The sequence below is a fragment of the Trachemys scripta genome, chromosome 6, assembly GCF_013100865.1.
Source record: "Trachemys scripta elegans isolate TJP31775 chromosome 6, CAS_Tse_1.0, whole genome shotgun sequence".
Taxonomy (NCBI): domain Eukaryota; kingdom Metazoa; phylum Chordata; order Testudines; family Emydidae; genus Trachemys; species Trachemys scripta.
Window position 1 is genome coordinate 37,230,774 of NC_048303.1, and position 25,092 is coordinate 37,255,865.

At 44.1% G+C, this 25,092-nt stretch overlaps 1 protein-coding gene across 1 annotated transcript; it reads right to left on the minus strand.

Annotated features, from left to right (window-relative positions):
• Positions 1–2,080: 2,080 nt before the first annotated feature.
• Positions 2,081–4,205, minus strand: HTR1A (5-hydroxytryptamine receptor 1A). Its single transcript, XM_034774875.1, has one exon. It carries the CDS (start codon positions 3,875–3,877, stop codon positions 2,642–2,644), a length of 1,236 nt encoding a protein of 411 aa, XP_034630766.1. The 5' UTR covers positions 3,878–4,205; the 3' UTR covers positions 2,081–2,641.
• Positions 4,206–25,092: the final 20,887 nt, after the last annotated feature.

Sequence of the window (25,092 nt, forward strand, 5' to 3'; positions counted from 1 at the left end):
CCCAGTATGGAGGCACCAGCGAGTTCCAAACGGGACAGGAGGACCACCTCCTCTGGAGCTATCGCTTCTCTTTGAATAAGAGGGAGAGAGTGAAACTGAAACATCGATCTATTGGCTACGATAAAAGTTTTCAGCGTTAGCAAGTTTTTTAAAAAGTTTCTGAAATGCCAGGGAGATTCTGACTTCTGCTGCAAGTAAAAAATGGGGGGGAGGGGGAGAGAATACACCGTTCAGATTAAATTTAAACAGGTTTAAATTTGAAATATAAGTGAGATATACATAGAACCATCAACCCACTCTCTCTCACATACATAGTCGCACGTGTGATTGTATCATTGTTTCAAACACACGCCAGCCTACTGGATACGTGTATGTGGAGATAGATTCCTTATAGGTTCAACAAAATTAAAACCAGTCACTTATAACGCACTTGCTGGTTCTTTGAACTCAAGTCACAAGATCTTCGATTTAAGTGGTAGGCTAAATTTTCAACTCCTTCGTAAATGACTGGACATTAATTTTCCTTGGTATCTTTTGCACTTTGAAATACAACTTCGTTTTCAAATAAAGAAAATCCAGAATGTGCGCGTAGTTAGGAGTGATCAGAGAGAAAGGGGAAGAGAAGATCAAAGTTCACTTTAATTGAGAAAATGAGGTCAAATAAATTTTCTTATAATAAATTAGACTATCTGAACATATTCAAAGCATTGCTATCATTTAACTTTGAAAGCTGTTTAAATTCATAAACGACTTGACATTTACATTCACGTGAAGCACAGAATTAACATTCCCATTTACCTATAGGTAGTACAGATTACGACAAACTAAAGAAGAAAAATATGTATTTTTGGCTCAAGCATTCGATCTCAAACTACCTTCCCAAATACAAAGAATTCAACCCGTTTAATAGTGCAAAATAATATGCAACCCTGTCAGATCTGAACAGAATAACAGATCACGATGCATACCCTGTATGAAACTAAGAGGCACTGTACAAAATAGACATTCTGGCAATTCAGTTGAAATCACAGTTTAGGCTACCCCAATTTCTGATTTTAGAAAGAGCTGTTAGTAATACCTTTCAGTACAAATCAGGTTATTTCTTCATTCTCATCAAAAGCAAAGTATCAAAAAAAAAAACCCACCTCTGTAACTTTCTTGAGTTAAAGGTGGGGTTTTTGTTTAAAGGGGGGGAATTAGCATTGGGCCAAGTATTCAGGAAAGTTTTGTTGAACTTCCAAGAAGTCCGAGCTGACAGTGTTTGTTTACTTTTCCACACTTTGCAAGTGAAGTGACTAGTACACTTTTTATTCCTTGCTATAGTATGAGTGTTTGTTCAGCAACAATACCGTAGCTAATCACCTGTGCTGGGAGAAAGACTCACTGATTTACTCACATTTGCCCTTTTCACTACACAGCATTAAAATGAGATTACCCTGGTTTGGCGGGGGGGAGAGATAGGGCAAGAGAGAGAAAGCAGCACCTAGCAAATAGTTTCAAACTTCAGTAAAATGCTGCACGGCTGTTTGTTTCCCAAACGAGCAGTGTGATTCCTAGTAATACTTTTAAGGTGCTTTTCAAAATGAAAACCTGCGTCTTATTTTCAAGAATTTTTAAACAATATATTTATTTGCGCCTGATAGTCACGAAGATGGGTTCCGTGGGTTTTCTTAATGAGAAATCCTCGTTCTATTAGGGTGGGTTTTTTAAAATCTGTTTTTAATTTAGGTGAATTGTAATGATTTCATGTTTAGCAAAATCCCTCTCATGTAAACAACGTAACTCCCATGCACTGAAAGGTAGTAACGTAACAAGCGGGCTATTATAAATACATGATACAGACATATCAGTTAGTAATGTGATCAGAAGTACCTTGAAAGGTTATAAAATTATGTTTTCCCCCAAAAAACGAAATTCGCTTTTCAATCTCGCTGCCAGCGACGTAACTTTTAAGCCCCTTCTTCCATTGTGGAAAGAACTGCTTCAAACCCTCCACGTTCGTACTTACTCGACTAGATCTAGGTTAAACTCAGAGCGCTCTGCAATCTTCTTTTAATCCAAGAAAAACAGACAAGAAGGTTTTATGCATAGGATGGTTTATTTTACCGATGCTACCCGGGCAGACAAGGTGGTTAACAGCGACCACAAGCAACGATCTGCAAACCCAAGGTCTACCCAAAATAAATACAAGTGGCGAAATAGGGTGTCATTACACAGGCTGAGTACTGTGTAAACTCAGAGGAGCAGACGGTGCTCAGGTTAGTTCGGGAACACGTGCTAGTCAGTTTTCCAAAGCGCTGAATTGCAAGTGCTAAGTTTGCAGTAGTTCAGAAAGGGGCTGACTCCGTTTGTAACGCTTTGAGAGGTGAGGGATTGGAATCCGGAGCGGCATTGTCTCCCCGTGGAACGATGACAGACGCTGCACTGGAATCTGAACTACTTGGATTTGCCGCGCGCTGTGTGTTGTAACGAGGAGGAGACGCTCCGGTGCTGCGCGGTAAAGTGGAGCTGCCCCTGCCGCAGTCCTGGGGAGAGTGGTCACCGGTGGGGGGAAGGAGGGCACAAGCAGAGACTCTAGTAGCAGAAGAGATGTGGAGTTTGATGAAGGAAGCGCAGGGAGCCCCCGAGAAGGGAGTGTCCTTCACTGCCTGCAAAACTTGCATTTGATAATTTTCTTAAAAGCACTTTGGAAATCTTTGTTGAAATAGGCGTAGATGACGGGGTTGAGGAGGGAGTTGGAGTAGCCCAGCCAGTTGATGACTGCCCCCAGCCAGTCCGGCATGTAGCACTCACTGTCACAAAAGGGCAAGACCAGGGCCACGATGAAGAAGGGCAGCCAGCAGAGGATGAACGTGCCCATAATGATGCCCAGGGTTTTAACCGTTTTCCTTTCCCTGGCCAGAGCCATCTTTCTCTTGGCCTCGGTGCTCCTCTCGTTCTTCTTCTCGAAGGATGGCGCCAGCGGGGTGCTGCAGGGGTCGCTGGGCAGGGGCAGGTGAGTTTTGGAGGAGTTGTGATAGTGCTGGACCTCGATGACCTCCAGAGCAGCTCCATCCTCCCCGTGTCTCACGGCCCCGTTGACACACGCGCTGGGCTTGGGCTCCACCGTCCGCTTCCAGCTCTTGCTGGGCTCCCCGTTGCTTTTCCTCTGCTGGCTGGCCGGGGAGACCGTCAGGCAGGTGTCGGCGATCTTCTTCTTCTCCGCTTTCTTGACGGTCTTGCGGATCCGGAACCGGGCCGCCCTGAAGATCCGTCCGTAGAGCACCAGCATCAGCAGCAGGGGGATGTAGAAGGCGCCGAAGGTGGAGTAGATGGTGTACCCGTGGTCCTTGCTGATAGTGCAGGCGTCGGGGTCCGACCTGTCCTCTGGCGTCCGCCAGCCCAGCATGGGCGGGATGGATATCAAGAAGCCGATGAGCCAGGTCAGGCTGATGAGCACAGCCGCTCGCCTGGGAGTCCGCTTGTTGACATAATCTATGGGGTCGGTGATGGCCCAGTACCTGTCCAGGGCGATGGCGCACAGGTGGAGGATGGAGGAGGTGCAGCACAGCACGTCTAGGGAGATGAAGATATCGCAGGTGACCTGCCCCAGCGTCCACTTGTTCAGCACCTGGTAGAGGGCGGCCATGGGGAGCACCAGCACCGAGACCATCAGGTCGGTGACGGCCAGGGAGCCTATAAGATAGTTGGCCACGTTCTGCAGGGAGCGCTCCAGGGCTATGGCCGCGATCACACAGGCGTTGCCCAGCAGGGCGCAGAGGATGAGGGTGCCCAGGAAGAGGGAGGTGAGGAGCTGGTAGCTGAGGGTCACCGCGGCGCCCTGGCCCCTCGCGGAGGACTGCTCGGTGGGGGAGGTAGTGTTGTTGGCCACATCCATGCCGGGGCAGCTAGGAGCGCATGGGCAGAGCGCGGCACTGTCACTCCTCCGGGCTCGGGCTGGCAGGTGGGGAGCGCTCCGCTCTCCTGCCGCGAGTCATCGCCTCGGGCCCCCGGGCGTGCCGCGCAGCCAGTGCGCCTGGCCACGCCGGAGAGCCACGGGAGGGAGCGGCTGCGGGCATCCAGAGAGCGCGCGGTTCACAGGGCGTCAGGCGGCGGAGAGAGGCTGTGCCTGTCCATCCCGATCCGGCCTCGCCACTCCCCTCCCAGCAGGAGCCTGCCGGGCTCCGAGGGGCTGGCACGGAGCAGCCTCGCTCGCGCTGGCTGCTTCTCCCCTTCACTCCCTCTGGCTGGTCCTGCTCCCCCTCCTCTCCCCTCCCGCTCGCTCACTGTTTGATCTGCTCTGCCCCTCCCCCCGCCCCTGTCCCTGCTTTCGCTCTCTTCCCCCGCCCCCTCTCCTCTGGGGTGGCTCTCGCTGCTGGGCTGCCATTGTACTCCTGTCCCTTTCATCAACAGCGCGGGCGGAGCATCCTCTGCACCCGCTGGGTCAGTAGCAAGCGATGCGAGTCCCCTCCTCCTCCCCCTTGTTCGTCCCTCCCAGAGGAAAGCCCAGGCAGCCCGTTTGGAACTAGCTGGTGCCTCCACACTGGGTGGCTTTCCAACTACCTCCAGCGTCACCCTGTGATCCGTCCGCGCCAAGACACCAGTCAGCCCCCACGGCCTGAGCTTGGGTGCCCGGGCGCTGGCGTTCCTGTTTATTGAGACGTGGGCTTGCATCGTCCCCAGCCCTGTGGCCCTTCAAGGGCCCGGCACGTTGGCGGGGGGAGGGGGGCGCGGCGCGTTCTGGCTATGCGGTAACATGCCCGATGTGGCTGCATACCAGGGCTGAGGAATCGGGGGGACATGTGCAGGCTGAAGTGGATGAGGCACATAACTGAGTGTGTGGCTGACTCCTATTCCCCTCCCCGCGCAGCTTCAGCCCTTTCCTTCGCGGTTAGCTTTTAAATGCAAACTCCTGCCCCAGCGGGAGTCGCTCTGTTAGGCGTGTGGAACCGGGAGTGACAGGGAAGGCTCCCCGGCCTTAGCTAGAGCAGCCCACGCTGCAGACGCTTTTCCCGAGACTCAAGTGAAACTCTTCGGCCGCTGCCATGGGCCAGCTGTGTTCACTCGCTTCGCGTTCCGCCTTCAGCACCCGGGACAGCGCCAAACTTCAAGGGCATTTGTCGCCACCTGCAGGTACACGGCGTCGGGCTTGCCAGGGATCGCGGCTCTCACATACCTGAGGCGACAGGGGTCCGGCACACCCTCCGGGAGGAGCTCACACAAGGCAGCTGGAGGTGACTTCTCCGCAGAAGTCATTCTCTCTCTGCAGCACTTCAGTTCCTAGAACACGCGGCTTCGCTTCTTCAGGGGGAAAACTTCAAATCGAATTGCCCTTCCCCGGGGGCCCTTGCAAGTCGCGCAGCAAGAGATGCAAAGGCAGGTCGCTTGGAGCTAAGCAGAACCAATCCAAACACGTACTTTTTGTATCATATACTTGGGGGAATTCTGCGCTTTATTAGCATGCCACACAGAGATCACAATACATTAAACAATTTCCCACATTGCAGTTTATCACTCCGATTTGAGATTATAATTATTTGGCTCCTCTACTAGACGGCAATGGGTTTTTATAATTGCTTGAATGAAAGGAACAAATGAGTGGCAGTCTGAATTACAAAGGGAAACAAATGTATGCCAATATGGTGAGTGGCATGGGGAAATAGGCATGCCTGGAATCTTCAAGATACAGGTAACGCTCTCATTTTATTGAGTAATGTATTTTAAAATCAAAGTAAATGGCAAAGTGCTACCAAGTGAAGTGTGCGGACCATGACGTGTGTATAGATAGGTACACACACACGCTACAGGTAATTCCACTTACACTGCGTCAAATGATGGTTCTGGCATCAGTGATCATGAAACTCTTGGGCTGTTAGATGGGTAGCAGAGCAATCAATAAAGCAACTTAAAAAAAATCAAGATAGGTCGATATACAGTAGTGTGGTGTAGATGTCCTGAGATGTATTGTTTGTGCACAGTTCCCACTCAATCATTTCAAAGCGCTATAGTAATGAACCCCCTATTCGTGGTGTTTCATGTCATTTCAGCCAAAGCCCTGAAACAAGCAGGACAGTGTATGTCATCGGAGCCTTGGTACCAGTGCGCGGAAATCTGATGTCAAAGTTCTATTTCCCTCCAAACACAGCAGCGCCGAGCTATCTTTCTTAAAGTTGCATTACAGGAAATTACAATGCAACAAACTATTGCAATCACGATCCTCAGAAGATAAAAAATAACGTTACATTTGCTCTTGATAAAAGAGGGAAAGGCTGGGTCTGAAAGAGAGAATGAAATGAGAAAAATATCACTGGGAACAATCTTAAATAAAAATAGTATCAGGTTGACGTATCACAAATAAATAGGTCAATATCCAGTAAACATCCCAAACAGTCAGAAGAGTAGGAAACAGCTTCTGATCAGGGATCACATGCAAAGTTTTATGATTGAGAGGTTTAACTTTTGCTTTACTTGGAAGGTGACATTACTGGGAAGCTTACTTGGTATGATTTTTATCCTCCTGTCACACAATAATTTTAATATCATGAAAGGCTCTTTCAGATTAGTTTGCGTTGCTGCCATGCAAATGTCTTGACAGCAAGATTTTTGACAATTTCCAAATAAATTACATTTATAATTAGGACCAATGACCCATGTACACACACGCCTACTTGTTAATCTGTACTTAGGAGTGGCCCCCAAAGATACCGCTGTGTTCAGAACTTTATCAGGTTTGGATAACCTCTTTTAGTTCGGGTGTGACTTATTGTTTAGAAGAGAGGCTATGCAGCTGCAGAACTGAACTTTCAGGCTTTCAAGCTTGAAATCCCTTGGGCATGTAGAGCTGATGGGCAGACAAGGTAGTAGCCTGCAATGTTTTCTGGTTATATACCCTACGCTCAGTTGTATGAAAGGTGAGGGGAAATAGGACATGTCAATGACTGATACTTAGGTATGGCTTACTCCTAACACAACAGGGCTCAGACATTATTTCCCTGCTAATAGCAGGTGAAATTCACAGCACAGTAATGGCTTCCAGGGGATTAGATCTAGTTTTAAAAAACCAACAACCCAGTGCCTCTGGCTAAGAGGTAATTTTTAACGAGCCTGGGCAAACGGGTGGAGCACAACATTGGGAAGCAAGAAGCCCGGAGTTTGAATGCAGATTCTGCCACAGACTCCTTGTATAGCCTTGGGAAGATAACATAGGCCAGAACTGCCAAAGTGACCTCTGATCCTGGGTTCTTCAATTCTGGGCTGCCCAAACATGAGGCAAGTAGGGTTTGTTTTTTCAGAGGCACTGAGGCCCCCAATTGATTGTTGAGGGAGGGGGTAGCAAAAGTAATGGATGGTTCTGAAAATGGGTATCCTATCTAGAGCAGGTCAAACAATGGGGAAATGTTCAAACACACACACACACTTTTTTTTTTTATTTGAAACTTTTCAGCCACCTGCCTTACAGTTATATCAGTAACATGGACGTGTTCTGGGAGGGAGGCTGAGTTAAATTGTGGCTAGTAGAGGGAGCCACCTCCATGAGAGTGAGAAGTGGTGCAGGCAAAGGGGCATCTCACTCCTTAGTGGTGTGATGGCCTAGGCACTTTAACATAAGTCTCAAATATTACTAAGCATGTAAATGACTGAACAGTCCAAATGAGGGCCCCCCAGGCCTAGCTTCTCTACTGTTCCCTCCAACCATAGCAAGATGAGGCCTTAAAGGACTCTGCTGCCCTTGGCAGTCTCTACCTGGGCCATAATCCCCACTCCAGATGGAGGGCACAGGGTACAGTGAGAGTTAATTCAGTTGCTAGTACATTATCCCACATGGATTTCCACTCAGGCATCCATCAGGTCTCAGGAGAAGCATGTCATGTAGCATGCTCCCCAGATTTGTTCCTGCCCTACTCCTGACATGCCACTTCCCCACCTTCAGAGTAACAACCCTGCAGAGATGCTGCTTCCCTTCCCCCCTCAGCCACTCCAGCTCCCACAGAACACTACCAAAGGCATATCGTGCTCAGCCCTTGAATGTTTGGGATTGGTGCCCTGGATGAGCATGAATGTGATTATTTATTTCATTTCAAAGATTATTCTGTATTTCAGAAAATTGATTTCAGTTGCTCAATATAGAGAAGGGAATAGCCTGTCTCTAGTTGCACTGTTCCTGGTTATGATGCTACTGAGAATGGTGTCACACATTGCTTTGAATTTTGTATTTGAATACTAGCAGGTTGCAGTTAGCTACCTTTTTGTTTCACTTGCAGTCCTAAATTATTATTGGTGCCCAATCAAAAATGGTGTCAGTGTTCATAGGGTGAGTCTCCTTTATGCCAGGAGCTCTCAGAAGAAACTAAAGTTATAGCATAACCCTGAGTGAGGACAATTTACACCCCCTTGCACTGGTCCAGAGAATCTGGGTCTCTCACTTTAGTGACTGAAAATTACATGATAAACATTAGGCCAGATCCTCAGGACTGGCACTTCTGCACCTGCTGCAGCTCTGGTGGGGGAAAGGGCTACAAAGGTGTCATAAACCATCCCTGCACTTTCCTCATCTTCACACTGTTGAGCACAGGTCTGGTATCACAGAGCAAAAAAAGCCTTAGTTGTGTCAACTGCAGTGATATTCAGAGGAGCATTCTGGCAACCAGAGGTCACCGGTCTGCTGCAGAGTTTTAGCCACACCCCTATTTTCCTAATCATACCACCTGCACTTGGGTTTAGGATCCAGTATTCTGGGATTACCCTTTGTCAGGGGAATACCCATGCAGTCAGTTAAACCAACGTTAAAGGAGCTTTGCACCACCTGAATGGTCTGAGGCAGCCTTAAAAGGCCAGAATGTAACCCAATGATTTTAAAAGATACAATGTTATGCTTGTAATTGCCTTAGACAAATATACTCTCCCAGGTCATTTTTCTCATCTGACATTAGCCAAATAAATCTTTATAATAAGAGCTCACTGTTACATAATTCTAGAATGGCTGACTACAATAACACTACTTCTTGGTTGAATCAGTCTTTTACTAGCTGCTAATTAAGATGACTGCATCTACTTCTCAGTAAACATTTACATTCATCTTTTAAGAGCAAGCCATAAAACCAGTTTACTATTAAAATTATCCATTTTTCTGTAGTTGAACGTATACCCCAGATTCCAGTAATTTGGCAATTAAGCTGTAGCTGGACAATTGCTAAAATGAGTATTAACAATTCATTCCAGGATTTATAAGGCTGTTCTCAGCCTTAAATGTATATTTATTTTTATTCACTTTACTCTTAATCTTTCAGCTTTCCACCCCCCCTTTTTTTGGATAAATTGCAAGAGATTTATTTCCCCCCTAAAAATATAGAATAGCCTGTACTATATGCGAGAGGGACCTTTATTCAAATGGCATGAAAAGGACTTTGAATAAATATTGGCTTCTAGATGATGATTTGTGACGAAGTCAATAGGAATTGCCATTTCTGAAAGTAGGAGATGTATAGCAGCATTCAAAGGAGCCAAAGTAATAGAAAGAGAAGTGTAAGTGTTTTAGAGTGCAGTGGCAGTTCATCATCTCCCTGGCTATGTTTTTATAGGTCTCAGCTTTAGGGATGTAATAAAACAGTAAATCTGTTTATCATTTTATCAGAAATAAAAAAAAATAATGTTCTTGCATTAAATCACCAAAACGTAGATGTTACTGGTGGCGTCCGGCTGCTGTCATGTCAGGGCTTTATGCAACATGGAAGATGAGTTATGTAGGATCTGTTTTTCTCCTTAATCAATAAAAATGTCTGTTCCAGTGTTAAACAGCACAGCTTCTGAGGGAAAGAGACTCTATTATTCCATGTGTCACACAGGATTTTCCCACAGGAGTTCAATGACTTAGTAAGTTAAGTGTGTGGTTTTATTCCCCAAACAAAGGTTTGTGTCAGTTTGTGAAAATTTGCTGTGCAATATCTTACTTAGCTATGACTAGAAATACTATTTTAAACCAAATCTGTGTATAATCTCCTAAAACAATCACAGACTATACTGTATGTGTAATGGTAGAAAAGCCTAGTAGAAGAAAAGGTATATTCAGTGTATATACGTTAAATTTTAGGAAGGAATGAGCTCTACTGACTGAATTTATCCTGTTAATTGAATAAAGTTCTTGCAAGTGTATATAAAACAAATCACTTGTTTTATGTCCAAATAGCATTAATGTCTAATCACAGTGAGGACATGGGTCAAATTCCAAAACTTATTGCAAATATAGGGAAAATTACTTTTCCAATGACATCTGCCAAGACCATCAAAACTGTATTATTCTAAATGTTGTTCTAGTCCAACTGTTCATATGTTCATTCTATCAGAAACCTCACACTTGAGGTACTTATAAATTAAAAGTACTACATTATTGAAAAAATTAGTTAGAAAGCAATTTGCCCTTCAATTATCCATCAAGTCTTGTGTCCATGATTCTCTTTTAGCTCCAAGAAATGACAACTCAAGCAATTAAAACAGCCCAGGGAATTCTTATTTCACTTACTGCTCTTTACAGCAGAGGTTAATGCTCACACTTCCCATACTAACAAGTGCAACACAATTATGAAATTAAAATAAAATCATTCTTAGGTTTGTAAAAGAAAATATTTGTGTGTCTATCTTCATCTTTTGTATTTCTCTCATGGGACACAAACAGCTGGTTGAATCCCTGAGATCACTTGAAACTGCTGGAAGTAGCTATGTAGTGAGTGCCATGTAATTGCTTTGTGTGTCCTGGGAATAAGTACAAAGCAACTGTATACACTTCTTGGTTTTACTTGATGCCTCCTATAAAAAGAGCCTGCACTTTTTATCTGTTCACAAAATAAAATCTGAGAGCATTTCAAACATGCTGGTGAGAACGTTCTGAACAACTAGAGTTTGAAATAGCTGTTAGCCAGGCCTTCACCTCAGTATTTTTAGAAGTCATAGTTTATGGCCATTCATATTAGATCATCAAAATGGATTGTACACAATCTACTCATTTCAAGATCTTCCATTTTCATTTCAAACTGTTTTTCTAGCTAATGTATGTTTCATGTTAATCATTTGGGGCTTGCCAGTCCTTTTCCCCTCTACCCCAGGGTAAGGGGTGGCACATAACTGCATGGTCCCAGAACAGCCCAGGGAAGGAAGGAATTGTGCATCTAAGAGGAACAATTCCTTCCCTGCTTTCAGGGAATAGTAGTAAGCTACTAGCCTTTACCAGAAGTTGATTAATTATCGTCCACCCTAGGACTAGCTCAACTATGCTGGCCACCGCAATGGGGGTGGATGCAGAATCTTTCCACCACTGCCCTTCCAGGGGGAGAAGTACCAGGTATGCAGCCTCTGCTTTCCTCCCAAGCCCCTGCAGCAGATATGAATGGAAGCCATGCAGGGGCATAAAGACCAATTTATTCCCCATTAGTCTCCATTTAACCACATATCAGACTACAATCTGAATTCAGTTAAACCAAAAACTTAACAAAAATTCTTCATGGACTTTTTTAAATACAGTTAGTTGGAATTCATGCTACAACCTTATAGAAATTTTGCATGTCTATACACTTCTACCACTCCTGTTCCACCTCCTCTTCCTTTTTAGGAAGAGGTCAATATTGTGATCCTTGACTTTGAATTCAGGCTCTTTGCAGCTACATTTTATTTGCTCTCCATTTTCTGTTTCTGTGGACCTTTCTGGGAAAATTTATACGTTAATACGCCAGCTAAGGCTTCTTGGGGCGGGGGGGGAGGGGAATTAGGAGTGAGATGGTGTTTTTTGAACAACACCCAAATAAATCTGGTTTTGTTTACCTCAATGTCAAAGCAAAATTGCCATCTTGGGGATAAATTATGTTGCATCCAATTATTACTGGACAAGGAGGGATAAGGAAGAAGATATTTATAGTTTCTTATTCCGGTGATAATATGATCCAAGGAAAATAATCTGCCTGGCTTCTAAACCATATAGAACTGCGGTTCTGGAAAAACAGTATCTATGATCTTGCTTGTATAGCTCAAAGGCTAGAGGGATTTTCTGTTGAATTTGGGATTTATAGCCTCTAAACAGTGGTTAAAATATCATTGTTCAGTATTTCAGTCTAATCACAAATTAGTTAGAATGACAGTTAGATAAAGCAGGTTCTGAAAAAAAATCAGGGATGAAATCCTGGCCCCACTGAAATCAACAGAAAAACGGCCATTTGAGTGGAATGGAGCCAAGGCATCACATCAGGTGCCTCCAAACATTGAACCAGATTCTCCTCTCAGCTACAATGAGGCAAATCAATTGGCTTGAAATTCTTGAAATTGATGGGGTTGCACCAGTGTAACTGACAGAAGGATTTGGCCCAGGAGCTCTTCAGAAGCTCACAAGCACACAGGCAGTTTTCTATCTGCACTTAGGCAATGCCCTACCAGTTCAAACCAATGGTTCCTCTTTCTATGACAATGGCCAGCACCAGACGTTTCAGAGAAAGGTGTAAAACTGCATAACAGACAAGTATGCACTAAAATATCTATGGGCTATATCCTAATCCCAGGCAATCTAAGATTGATGTATGTTCTGAAGCAGGAGGATTTAGATTTATTTCCCTTATATACATTCTTATTCTAGCTAATATAAATGAGAGTGTTCTTCTTAGTGATATAAATCTCTTACTCTTTTTGGAACCCTCCTGTGCTCTTGGCATCAGTGCTAAAATTGGCAGTGAGTTCCACAGATTAATTATGTGTTGTGTAAAAAAAAAAAAAATTATTCCCTCTATCACTTGTAAATTTGTTATGTCTTACATTTAATTGGATGGCTTCTTTTTCTTCTCTTAAGAGAAAGGATATATAGGAGTATCAGAATGATCTTCTATATAATAACAATAATTTTATATCTCTCTCTCATGTCCCTTTTTATTCATCTCCTTTCTAAATTAAATAATCTATGTCTTTTCACTCTCTCTTCACATGGAAATCTTTCCATCCCTCCAAGCTCTTCTTCTGAACATCCCACTTGCTGCCATGTTTTTTGTTGCAAAAGTTCCATCCCCAGAAGCAGTACAATTGTGAATAAGGCTACGGGGTTAAGTTCTTCCCTTTTGTGGATAAACATGAATAAGTGTGAAATTTTCAAATACTTATGCATGACATCTGGGCAGCTAATTTACTTGATATTATGCTCTTGCTTTTCAGAACTAGTATGCTTCTGTAGGCAAGGTTTCTTGCTCCTTGCAGTAGGCTACCCAAGTCATATGTAGTCAAGTTTTAACCCTTACTGGGTTATGTACAACTTTCAGTTTCTCCAGCATGTTTCTCTCCTACTTTTAAATACACAGCAGGCTTCCTAACCATTTCTTATCAGTGATAATGTTGACCATCTTACTAACTCTGAATACATTACCTGATTAATTGTTGACGTCCAGATGGAATAGCAGGGTCCTAACAGCAAATCCTAAAGAATGTTCCTAAATTAAGAAGCTTGAGAAATGGATAGAGGTTACTTTAAATGTATGGGACCAGATCCTCAGCTGATGTAAATCAGCATAGCCTCACTGAAGTCAAACACGTAATTAACCCATAGAACTCCTTGCCACAAGCTATAACAGAGGCCAAGAGCTTACTGGGATTCAAAAATGAATTAAACATGTCTATAAATAACAAGACTATCCTCTGTTACATAAGAAAGAGTAGAAAATTAACACTGATTTCCATTGAGTTATATCAGTTTACACCAGCTGAGGATCTGGCTCATTCAGATATCGTCCAGGCTTCTCTGTTAGCTGTGCGGAGGTAAGAAGAAGAGGCTGAAAAATCAGCTGACAGAAGACACCCTGCAGGGCCAGCTCTAACTTTTTTGCTGCCCCACGCAGCAAAAAAAAGCGCCACCCCTCGAGCCCCCCCCCCGCCACCGAGCGCCCTGCCCCGCCCCCCCCCGCGCTGCCGGCGCCCGCCCCCCCGCCGAGCGCCCCCGGAAACCCCCCCCCCGAGCGCCGCGTCCCGCGCCGCCCCCCCGCCGAGCGCCGCGCCCACGCTGCCACCCGCCGAATGCCGTGCCGCCGGAGCCCGCTCCCCCCCACCGAGCACCACGCCGCTGGAGCGCCCCCCGCCCCCGCGGAATGTGCCGCGTCGCGTTCCCCCCACCGCCCCTTACCAGGTGCCGCCCCAAGCATGTACTTGGTTGCCTGGTGCCTGGAGCCAGCCCTGCTGCAGTGTCTCTCTAGTATGCATTTGTCTTCAATTATTCTTTAGCACTCAGTAAAGCAATGCTGGTAGTAACATTTTAAACCTGGACATTCACGGGCCCATTTTTATAGGGATGGGAATTAAGACAGTTTCATGAGACACAGGAAAGTGAATGGAAATCCGTGATTATGCTAAGGCGCGTGGACAATTGTGAAAATACATGTCTCTATGAACATGAAAATATTTGCCAACTGATAAGTGGGGCAGCCACTGGAATATCTGCCACACTACATCATGACAGTGAGCCTTTCACAACACTGATCACCATATCAGGAGGTACAGCCTCCTGGGCTGCATGCCTGATTTGGATGACAGACAGATTTTGCTGCATCAGTGCACACATTGTTCCCAAACAGTTCACTCTTACCATAACAGTATCCTTGTAATATCTCTGTTTTCTATGGGAACTTGAGTTGCCTCCTGCATGAGAGACTGTTGTATAAATAAAGGCTGCCTAGGAGCAGTTTCAATTTGTACATATTACATTTGCTAACTTTTTTTTTTTTCCATTCAATTGCCGATCTTTGTTCACTGAGGATGGATCTGCTTTAGTTTCTTCCTTCTCTGATGATATTAGATGTGTGATCCACCTCATAGGTATCAGAAAAGTGTCCCAATTTATACCTTAATTCTCAATAGAGGAATATCAATTAATCATAAATTAGGGGCAAGTCATACAGTCTTTGTTCAGGAAAAATCCCCACTGACTTTAACGCGCATTTTGCATTCATAAGGGCTGCAGGATTAGCCACTATTTATGGAAAGCTGCCTAATGCCACTCTTTTCTTAAAAATAATTTGATAATCAGGATTATGGAAAACATAAATCCAGCCACAAAGGGTCTTTGGAATCTACATTCACATGACAACTATTTTCTTCTAGGCGCCACTTAAATTCTCTCCAATCAGAGTGATTACTTGTACTGAAGATATGGACCTTGAGTCAGCAAGGTATTTAAGCACTTGTATAACATTAGGCACTTCAGGAGGCACCAGGCCAATGGAACTATTAAGTATGCCCCTGAATTTGGGCTCATACTCAGGAAAATACTTTCTAGTACTCAAAACTGATTAAAAATAACAGGTAAAATCCAAGCCCCAATGAAGTCAGTAGGAATTTTACCATTGACTTCACTGGGACCAGGATTTCATCCAACATGTATTTCAGGCTTATCATTAATTGAATCAGGATCTTGTTCATTTTTCCAGGACACCACAAAGCTCAAATCCAGAAATGTTTGAGCATAATCAGAAATTAAAATCCATAAACACATATTTGACTCTATCTAGAAGAAAATGAAACTTGAGAGGACAAAGAACAGCAATAGTATTCCTAATTCAAGACATGGCCTTGTTATTATCAATGCTATTAATATTGTTAGTTTATTTTTCACTTCCCAAATGCATGTTAGATACTTTGAATAACTACAGTGTCATCTCCTCTTATGTAGATTGCGTTAAGGCCCCAAAAAGAAGATGAACCAAATCCTGATCGCCTGACTCGTGAGGCATGTGAGCAGATATTTACCTTAGGCTGGTTTGTGCGTCCTAGAACACAAGCATCTTTTACTTCACAAGTACCCAAACCCTGTTTTTATCACAGAAAGATGAAAATATTATGTTCAGGAATTGAGAGTCTCCTGTGCTATCCCAGAATTATTTCTCAGTCAAATCAGATTCAGTTGTGGGACTCAAAAAAGACCAGAAAATCTAGATACATTTTCAGTAAAGACCAGAGCATCAAAAGTTGTTTTAATTATTTGTTTGAAGTGTTGCTATAGCTGTGTTGGTCCCAAAATATTAAAGAGAGAAGGTGGGTGAGGTAATATCTTTTGGTGGACCGACTTCTGCTGGTGAAAGAGACAAGCTCTCGAGGTACACAGAGCTCTTCTTCAGGGACCTCTGTAGTTTGAGAGCTTGTCTCTTTCACCAGCAGAAGTTGGTCCACCAAAAGATATTACCTCTCCCACCTTGTCTTTTTAATAATTTTTTATGTTATAACCGATTCTCTGAAAATAGTCTCCGCTCTTTCAATCCCTCTTCAACCTCAAAACTCTGATTATTAATAAACATGTATTTGATTTTCTAAAATTCCTACTTTTGTAGGCAAAAAAAAATTGTAAGATATACTAAGGATGAATCTGACTTAACTGACTCAATTTCAGATTTAAAGCTCTCTGGGGTGGTACTCACTCATAAATTATCCTGCACTGTCTCAAATGTTGTTTCCAGTATAACCAACCTGGGGCCATATTCTTCAATGTTGGCATCCAAGAGGATCCCCATGGAGTTGATTGCAAACAGAATATTTTTCATGGAGATCTGAATTTCTAAAATTCCAACAGCAGCAAGTTCTAAACTGATAGCAGAGCCGGTAGGGCTAAGTCATTATTTAAACGGATGGTTTAGCAGCTACCACAGATGAACTACTATTTGTAACTGCTTCTCCAATAGTGTTGGACCCTGTCCTAAAACAGAGTTCCCGGGAGCAGTGTCTCTGCCAAGGCTTCTCTAGAGACATTCATCTATGGATAGCATAAACCTAATTGGCTGATTTGTCTCTCTCACAGAATGGATTTACCTCAGCATAACTCCAATGACTTCAATATACTTAGTCCTCAATTATACCAGAGTAATAAAAGTCAAGGCCAATGGGTACTGCAAAGCTCAAAGGCAATTTCCAAGTGTCCCAGTAGCTGAACAGGACTAATAGGCCACAGGCTGCAAATCCACAACCTAATTGAATACTTCCAGCCTCTTTAAACCTTCTTCCTAATACAAGTGGCCTGATTTCTGATTTCATACTGGTATAAATCCCGAGTAATTCTATTAGAAGTACATTGGTGTAAAGCTGGTATAAATGACATCAGGACCAGGCCCAAAATACCCAGCATGCAACTCTCTCCCATCAATGAGCCAGAAACAGCCAGTGTCCTAAGCTGTGCTGCCACTGCTTCCCTTCAGCAAAGAAGCTGGTTTTATACAGACCCTGGAGCAATATCAATAACAAGTGTTTCTCATGGAAACTTGTTGGCCCCATGGCAACTTAATTTGTGCATCTTGTTTTCAAAGGAAAACTATGACAGGCACAGAAAGCTGCCAGCTATTTGGAATCTATGCTAATAATAATGAAGGATGGAGGAGGGTTTGCAAACCCCTCATCTTATGTCATCTTAGTTTTTGTTGCTAAAGTTTAGAAATAAGGTGGTTGGCACAAACATACAACCTAGATGGAGCTGCTATAAGGTGGGCATAACTGGTTGGAAAATCATTCCCAGAGAGTAGTTATCAGTGGTTCACAGTCATGCTGGAAGGGCATATTGAGTGGGGTCCTGCAGGGATCGGTTCTGGGTCCGGTTCTGTTCAATATCTTAATCAATGATTTAGATAAGGCATAGAGAGTACACTTATAAAGTTTGCGGATGATACCAAGCTGGGAGGGGTTGCAAGTGCTTTGGAGGATAGGATTAAAATGGTCTGGACAAACTGGAGAAATGGTCTGAAGTAAACAGGATGAAATCCAATAAGGACAAATGCAAAGTGCTCCATTTAGGAAGGAACAATCAGTTGCACACATACAGAATGGGAAATGACTGCATAGGAAGGAGTACTGTGGAAAGAGATCTGGGGGTCATAGTGGATCACAAGCTAAATATGAGTCAACAGTGTAACGCTGTTGCAAAAAAAGCAAACATCATTCTGGGATGTATTAGCAGGAGTGTTGTGAGCAAGACACAAGAAGTAATTCTTCTGCTCTACTCTGCGCCGATTAGGCTTGAACTGGAGTACTGTGTCCAGTTCTGGGAGCCACATTTCAGGAAAGATGTGGACAAACTGGAGGAAGTCCAGAGAAGAGCAAAAAAAATATTAAAGATCTAGAAAACATGACCTATGAGGGAAGATTGAAAATATTGGGTTTGTTTAGTCTGGAAAAGAGAAGACTGAGAGGGGACATAGCAGTTTTCAAGTAGATAAAAGGTTGTTACAAGGAGGAGGTAGAAAATTGTTGTTCTTAACTTCTGAGGATAGGACAAGAAGCAATTGTTTTAATTGCAACAAGGGCAGTTTAGGTTGGACATTAGGAAAAACTTCTTAACTGTCAGTGTGGTAAGCACTGGAATAAATTGCCAAGGAGGTGGTGGAATCTCCATCATTGGGGATTTTTAAGATCACGTTGGACAAACACCTGTCAGGGATGGTCTAGATAATACTTAGTCCTGCCTTGAGTGCAGGGGACTGGACTAGATGACCTCTCCAGGTCCCTTCCAGTTCTGTGATTCTATGACTCTGTGTTTGCGTGCCCAATTCTGAGATTTTTATATGTGTCAGAACTTGGACATCAGATAATTATCAGTGCACAATTGTACTTGCCTCTTTACAAGCTACTGTTTGAAAATTTGACCCAAACAGTCTGGCAGGGGAAAAACAAGTGGAGCAAGAACAGGGGAGGCTCTAGGCACCAGCAAAACAAGCACGTGCTTGGGGCAGCCCATTTGCAGGGGCAGCAGGGATCCAGCATGGGAGTTGAGAACCAACAGGGGGTCCTGGGAGCTGTAGTTCCTTGGTTAGCTCCCTGCCTATAGAGCCAGCCCTTGTACAGGGAAAGAACTACATGTCCCAGCATTCCTTTGGCCACTACCAACAGGAAAGAGGGGGAGGGAGTGAAATAGCTGAGACTTCATGCTGCAGCCTGCTGTGAATGGAGAGCTGCGCTGTGAGTAGGGATACCATATTTTAAAATTAAAAAAATAGGACACTCCACAGGGAGGGAGGGTAGCCCCACCCTGCCACCATCCACTCCCTCCGACTGCCCCCCACAGAAACTCCAACCCCCCCTGCTCTCTGTCTCCTGATCACCCCTGCCCCTAACTGCCTCCCCCCATCTAAGGACCCCACCCCCATCTAAGCACTGCTGCTCCTTGTCCCCTGATTGCCCCCTCCTGGGATCCCTGCCCCTAACTGCCCCTTGGAACCCCATCTAAGCCTCCCTTCTCCTTGTTCCCAACTGCCCCCTCCTGAGACACCCCACCCCCTACCTGTCCCCTGACAAACCCCCGGGACTCCCATGCCTATCCAACTACTGCGTGTCCCCGGACTGCCCCCCCCAAACCCCTGACCCATCTAACCCCCCTTCTCCCTGCCCCTGACTGCCCCCACCGAACCTCCGCCCCATCCAACTCCCGAGCCCCCTTACCATGCCACACAGACCAACGTGTCTGGTTCCGCGCAGTGCCAGTCACACTGCTGCATACATGCTGCCGTGCTCCCCCGCAGAGCCACAGCCCCCTTCCTCCAGCACCTGCCTTCCAGATTTGAACACCTCAAAATTCAGGAATGCTCAAGCTCAGTTTGGGCAGCTGTTACTTCATTTCTCCCAAATCAAATATACTGATCCACTGTAACTTGCTGTAGAAAAAGTAGGATAAAATTGAGCAAGAAATGCTTCCCAGTGGTTATTAGGACTGGAATTGCTATTTTCAACAGTCATTGCCTTTTTTGTTTGTTTGTTTGTGTAAAAGGAAGACAGTGATATTGCATTGGCAAATTCCCCATAGAAAGAAAGAGTGGAGCAAAAGAATAATAAAGGCACCTCAACTTTTCCTCATTTATGTAGGACAGTCTTAGAATATGCATCCAGATATCCTCCAAACACACAAGCTGAAAATTGTTCCACTTTACTGCAGTTCTGAAACCATATGGGAACCAATCCTGTCTGTGTTCTGTGCACATCCAAAATTCCTGCTGAATGACCTGCTGTGGGAGTGAGTTACCAGTGACCCAGGGCTGTGGCGGAAGGAGGGTGCAGGTGGGGGGGAGAGAGAGCCCAGGGCTGGGGCAGTAGGAGGTGTGTGTGTGGGGGGGCAATGGTGGGGAGGAATGAGGGAGCCTAGAGCTGGGGCGGCAGGGGATATGGGTGTGGGGGGAGAGCCCAGGGCTGGGGCAGCAGGGGGGTGCGGCGAGGAGCCCAGGGCTGGGACGGGGAGGCAGCCAAAATGTTTTTTGCTTGGGGCGGCAAAAAACCTAGAGCTGGCCCTGAGCAAGAAACATGGAAGCTTAAAATAAACTTGGAGACTTACAAAATAACTCTTGTAGCCTAGAATATGAAGCTGGTGGGTGAAATCCTAGCCCTCTGAAATCAATGGCAAAACTTCCACTTGACTTCAGTGAGGCCAGGATTTCACCCAGGATGTTTTACCAAAACTCCTAATTTGTCCCAGATATCTGTTTAAACTATTGACTCCATACAATGGCCACCAGCTTGTCTAGTCAGGGCTGAAGATGACAACTGTAACTCAGAGCAGTTTACATACTGACAATATACCTTATCTGTTGCAAAGAAATAAAAGGAAATTGAACTGCTGGGATCAATTAGGCAGCCACCAGGAAGAAAAGTTTTTCTTTTTAAATAAATGAATAAAGGCACTAAATTTTTTATGATTGGCAAACAGGAGCTGCCAATCTGACATTTTTACAAACAACAGTAAGAAAAAAACTTTAACTGCCTGGGTCCCATTGAGAAACCAACTAAAATCTGAGAGGGGGAGAAAAGAAGCAGGAACTGTAGGGGGCAATTGTGGATCTGGCAAGTTTTGTCCTGCTGTTTTCAACACCTTTTGTAAAGAGATTAGGGCCCAAATTCAGCAAGGCACTTGAGCACTTCCCTAACTTTGAGCATGTGAACAGAGCTAGTGACTTCACTGCTTGCACGCTTCAAGTGAGGCACATGTTCAAGTATTGAAGGGTTAAAATCCATATGCATTTTATAGAACAACCTGGTATATGGATTGTGCCAGCTCTTTTCCAGACCCAAAGTCTAGAGTATGATCAAGAGACCAGAGGCCTAGCAAATAGTGATCAGCTAAGAGAAAGCTGGGGTAAACAAGATAACGTTGCCTTTGCTAAGATATGCTTGGTCAGTAGAAATGCCAGATGTTGAAGCAATAACTGAATAATTATGTTTCATCCAATGTTTCAAATTGAACAAAGAATCCCTGTTCCTATTGTGTTAGTCTCTTCTGTGGGGAAACGTTCGTCTCACAGATCCAACCTCGAGTTTATGAAAAGTTGGCACATGTCAGTATAAGATATGGCCTCCTTCCACCTCCCTTCTAATGGACCAATGCCTTGCCTTAAGACATAAAGGAGACAATCTTTATTGCCATATACTTTCACTGTTTCTTTGCTTTAACCCCTAGGAATGTACCTGACGGTCAAAGGAGTTGCTCCATTCCTATGGACCCCAAATCAGAATTCAATATATATATTTTATACTAATAACATTTTATCAAAGTATTAATTAAATGTTAATTTGCTAACTTGAGACCATGGGCGGAGACATTATGTAACCTGTTAACCATTGGCTAATGTGCTATCTTGTCTTGTTGCAAAACCTATCCCGGGGTGTGGAACTGCCTACCCTGTCACTTTCCCCCGCCCATGGAAAATCTGTATATTCTATTGTAATCAATTGATTGACAGTGTCTCTGAGCCTAATAAGCCAGGTGACACTCCGCCAGCGCTGTGTGTAATAAACTCCTATGCTTGACCTCTACACGGTGTGGATTTATGTCCTTCAAGTATCTTGCTGAATGAAGGGCCAAAACAGCAAGTATTTTAATTCCTTATTGTTACTGAATGCAATCACACACTTGCGTAAAACCGAGTTGATACACTTAGGATTCTTTACTGCACACACATTAGAACTGGTTGAAAAATGAAAAGCCATTTTTGCAATAATGTTTGACATTTTGAAAATCCAGGAAATGTTGTTGGGATTTTAAAATAAATTGGAATAGTCTGGTTTATAAATTGAAAAATTACATTTACCAAAAGATTTATTTGCAAAATCTGGAAAACAAAATCCAGAGTATCACCCACCATTCTCATTCTTTAACCTAAAAGTGCTTTACTGGTTTTACTGTTAATTTGCTTAGGGAAAATATAACTCTTAGCCAGACTCTTGTCCACCACTGGTGCTGCACAAAGGAGAGTAGAGAAGTGTACTAACAGGGCAATTGGAGTCTCCCCTTGTGTAGGAGAATCCAGGGGTGGCATAAAGGTCATTTATTTGGCTCTATCCCACCTGCTTCTGGCCCCACCAATGTAGGGGGTGGGTGTTAGGAGTCAAACAGGGTGTGCCCAGAGACTACAGTGCTCCAGTAATCCTGAACTGGTGGAAGAGCCTCTGTTGCAAGAGTGTCTGTAACTGGACATATGTAAATAGTTAATAGATCAAATGCTGATAGGTGGCACTCAAGATCATGTACTATAGTTCCTAAGTTTCATAGGACCCAGAACATACTGTTGTACAATGCAAATAGCTTCCTCTTTGCAGCTCTTTCCATGAAGCCTTTAGCAGCCCCTACAGGACATTCCATCTCAAACTAGAACACCCCTGAGGCTGAACCAGTTCCCAACTGCTCTAAGGACTGGGGGAGGCAGAAAAGTGTTGGAAAGCCCCAAATGCTACTCCACCTATCCTTTATCACTTGGCAGGGCTCAAACACACCTGGAAATGTTGTAGTCTGTGACATTTTTGTGGCTTCTTCCTCCCTGCCCCAACTTTGGTGAATCTGAGCCAAGGGAGGTATTATTTGTGCAAGACATTGTGAGAGCTGCCATGCAACCGCACATTGTCCCAGATTTGAATCCTTTTTGGTACTAAACATTTGGAAACAACAGTGGAGGTCCAGGAGAATTCTGCTTGGAAAACATTTAAAAGTTAACCTACCTCTCAGCCTATTGAGTGTGGATGTAAATTAGTCATTCATCTACAGAAATAACAAGAACAGCTTTCACACTGAAAAAGAAACAAGTCTTCCATTCCTGGATCAAACAACAAGCCCAGTGATCTGGCTGACTGGAGCTGATAAAACTTATAGCTGAGTTGCGAAATGGCCAAAATTCCTCACATCTTCTTGTGACTAGTACTTGGAAAAGTTGGGCAGAAACCTTAGTAATGTAACAAAAAGGGGGGTCAGGAGGACCCTGTCACTAAATAACAAGCAGTTAAAGAAAGTGTTAAAACCGTGACAAAAGTTTGATGTTAAATGTTTCTTAGTTGGAATTAGAAAGAAGTGCAATAAAGACCACTGACTGGAACTTACATAATCCAACAATAATGAAACTGGTAATTTTAAAGAATAATCTTTCCATTAAAAAGGAAAAGACAGGGTTTAATGTAAATGGGTTATAGTGCTCACAGGGAACATGCATAAGTATGGAAGCCTGGGGTAAAAAGCAGGAAAACCCATGGCTAATTCTCCGGTTCTCAAAATAAATGCTAACGCGTCTTCAAAGACGATGATTAAGACACTCGTAATGAAACTACATCAAGGGAAAACTGATCCAGTCTATACTCAGTAATCCTGCCCCCTCCACCCTGCGGGCACAGAGGCACAGACAGTAGAACTGGTGCAGTTTTGCTGGGTGGAGGGACCAGGATGCAGGAAACCCAGATGTTGCCTTGCTTTGCAGGGCCTTCATCTCTCAATCAGTAGGTGGGTTGTGCTGTAAGGCCAGAGTGGGGATGGAAGTTTGTCTGATGGACCTTTAACAATATGGATACTTTGTGCAACCCTCTGTGTGAGTGAGAGGGTCACAGCTGCTAGGGGGGTTGCCGCAGCCATGACAATCTTTTTGTGGGTGCTACACAGTTGACTTCAATGGGCACAGATTTAGGCCAGGGCTGGGTTCTTTTGAAAATCCCACCTCAGTGTTAAGAAAGTACTTACTGGGGAAGTGTGAGCTTTAGATATTAAATTATTATTCCCATTGTTATTTCTGGTGTGAAAAGATTGGTAATATCCAATGGCACCACTCAATTCTGCAGCTACAATCATACAAAATAAGGACCAAGACAGGAGGCCCAAGGTCCAGTAAAATTGCACACTTACATTTTCCTGTGCAAGTGCCACATACGCACACACAGCTAGCTGGTGCCTAAATAGACAATTACACTTGCAATTGACCAGTTTGTCTGCTCACTAGCAGTAATTGCATGGGCAAATGTGGGTGTATAAACTCATGTCTCCTTTGTTATGGACTTCAGGCCTTTTTTATCTTGACAATTTGTCCAAAGCGACTCAACATCTGAAGTTCTCTCTGCTAGAATTAGTGAGGGCCACATGAATGATTATGATGTTGGACTAGAACTGCTCACATCATTGCACTGTTCTATAGCCCCCCGTCAAACTGCTCATGAAGTAGTATCCCCAAGGCATTTATGAACTTGTATTAAGAAGCATGTTTTATTCAGCTTACTAACTGATAATCTGCAGAAAATGACCTAAATGGAACCTGGCTTGTCATTGGCTAGCCTTGATTGATTTAAACAGTGGTGACTTTAGGCATAGGTTTTAGTCATCCTCCCACACTTCCTCGTTGCCTGTCTTCATGCCTGTGGCAGCACATCAGTATCATTACCGGCTAGTTGGAAGACATCTTTCACTCCTCCAACCTGAAAGTATAATCTGTTTCTCTCTGCTGAGAGGCACTATGCAATGCTGGGTGCTTCTTCCTCAGCCCTTATTCTACAGACCCAGGTAAGAAGAATTAGGGATAATGAAGGGGATTTGAAAAGTGGAAGATTGACAAAGAAACCTGGAAGGGGTTCCTCTGGGTAATGGGGAATCTTGGAAACTTTTGCCTTGTTCTGAGTTTCATCACAAAAGTTTTGGGCACAGCATCTGCAACTTCCCTTGTAACATGCTGCCAAGAGCATATTGGAGGGAGGGTTGCTTTATCTTTTATCTTAGCACATAGGATTGACTTTCCATTGGTTATAGGACTTGGGGGATTTTTATGTTTTGCTCCAACATCTAGAGGGGATTTTTTCCCAAACGACAAAAAAGGAAGTTGATTGAATTTGCTTGACAGTGACACTGAA

Excerpts from the sequence above, each read along its gene's own strand:
- HTR1A (XM_034774875.1), bottom strand. The coding sequence starts at position 3,877 with ATGGATGTGGCCAACAACACTACCTCCCCCACCGAGCAGTCCTCCGCG.